This window comes from Sinocyclocheilus grahami, unplaced genomic scaffold (genome assembly GCF_001515645.1).
Source record: "Sinocyclocheilus grahami isolate Dianchi unplaced genomic scaffold, SAMN03320097.WGS_v1.1 scaffold39782.1, whole genome shotgun sequence".
NCBI classification, from domain to species: Eukaryota; Metazoa; Chordata; class Actinopteri; order Cypriniformes; family Cyprinidae; genus Sinocyclocheilus; species Sinocyclocheilus grahami.
In genome coordinates this window covers 1-1,269 of record NW_015523587.1, presented here as the reverse complement: position 1 = coordinate 1,269, position 1,269 = coordinate 1, and the positions used below count along the sequence as shown (strand labels likewise).

The 1,269-nt window shown below is 36.6% G+C and overlaps 1 protein-coding gene across 1 annotated transcript; it reads left to right on the top strand.

The window, feature by feature from the left end:
* Positions 1–50: 50 nt before the first annotated feature.
* On the top strand, positions 51–937 carry LOC107580679 (transmembrane protein 189-like; the record flags this gene model as incomplete). The annotated part of the gene is made up of 3 exons (XM_016266348.1): positions 51–127; positions 541–660; positions 846–937. Coding segments are annotated over exons 1-3 (261 nt in total), but the record flags the coding sequence as incomplete, so codon positions are not given.
* Positions 938–1,269: the final 332 nt, after the last annotated feature.

The window sequence follows — 1,269 nt, the reverse complement described above, 5'->3', positions numbered from 1 at the left end:
AGGAGAATTAATAACATTCAAAAGATGGCACTTTGAGGTCTTTTTTGTTTTTTTTAGTTTTTTTTTCATTTATGCCTGATGAGCCATTATGGTCGAATATTCATCCAATTACTGACTAGTCAACAAGGTAGTTTATCTATTACTTTTTTCCTCCGTCTGTACAATTTCAAAAGAGTGTCTTTTTCCCCTTCTGTTGTATCTCAAAATGTTTGTTGTTTTGGTTGTTTTTTTTCCCCCTGTTCTTCTTTTGAATATTTATTTCTCTTCTTTTATTTCTTAGTGTTGTTGGTGTTGGTCCAATAAGTAAATTAGGTCAATATACAGTATTTATGCCAGGAAATTAAATAATAGACAAATTATCATCAGACTCCAAATTCATAGTTGGTCTACCAGTTAAAATACGATTTTTTTTTTATGTATGTGATGTATACATTTTGTTTCCTCCTATTGTGTTTTTTTTTGTTATATTTTTTTAAAATAAATTTTTAGTGCTAATAAAATATGCACTAATGTGCCTTTATGTGTTTGTTGTCCCTGTAGGAAAGCGGCTGCAGGAGTGGATCTGTGTGATTCTGTGCCCCTCGCTCTTTGTTATAAACCTCTCTTTCCTCTTCCTCAACTTCTCCACTGTGCACATCTACAAAATCATCTTTGGCATTGGTAAGTCTTATTCTTTGTGACCTTTCTGTTCATGTCTTTCCTTTGTTTTCTAATAAAGGTCTGCTGTCATTATCTCCACAGAAACCATTGGTTGTAGTGCACTTTTTTTTTTCCATGTCATGGTCTCATGGTCACTTTTATTTCAGTATTGACTGAATTTAACAGCTTCTTTCTTTCTCTCAAAGTGACTGGTATTGTGACAGCAGACTTTGCCTCTGGGATGGTACATTGGGGAGCCGATACATGGGGTTCAGTGGACATCCCAGTAATTGGGAAGGTAAGGACCAAGGCCTATGCATAGTTCAGTATGTATGGCATAACTATCTCTATACTATATGAATGTGATTGGCTGTAGGTTTGTGGGCACATTTAGGTACAATGGCATCATTTTCTGGCACACATGCATTTCCCACACACTCATATGCACAGTGTGGTCTCTAAGCGTTGTATCTTGTTTGATTTTAACAAATTACCCCGTTTAATTTTCATATCAGCTTTTGCTCTATTGGCCTGTTGTGGTTTACCAGGCTCAAAAAACGGCGAGTGTGAAATGCCATCTCCACTCTGGGGAGTTCAGCCCTTCCCGCTTTCCTGGAGAGCCACATCTTA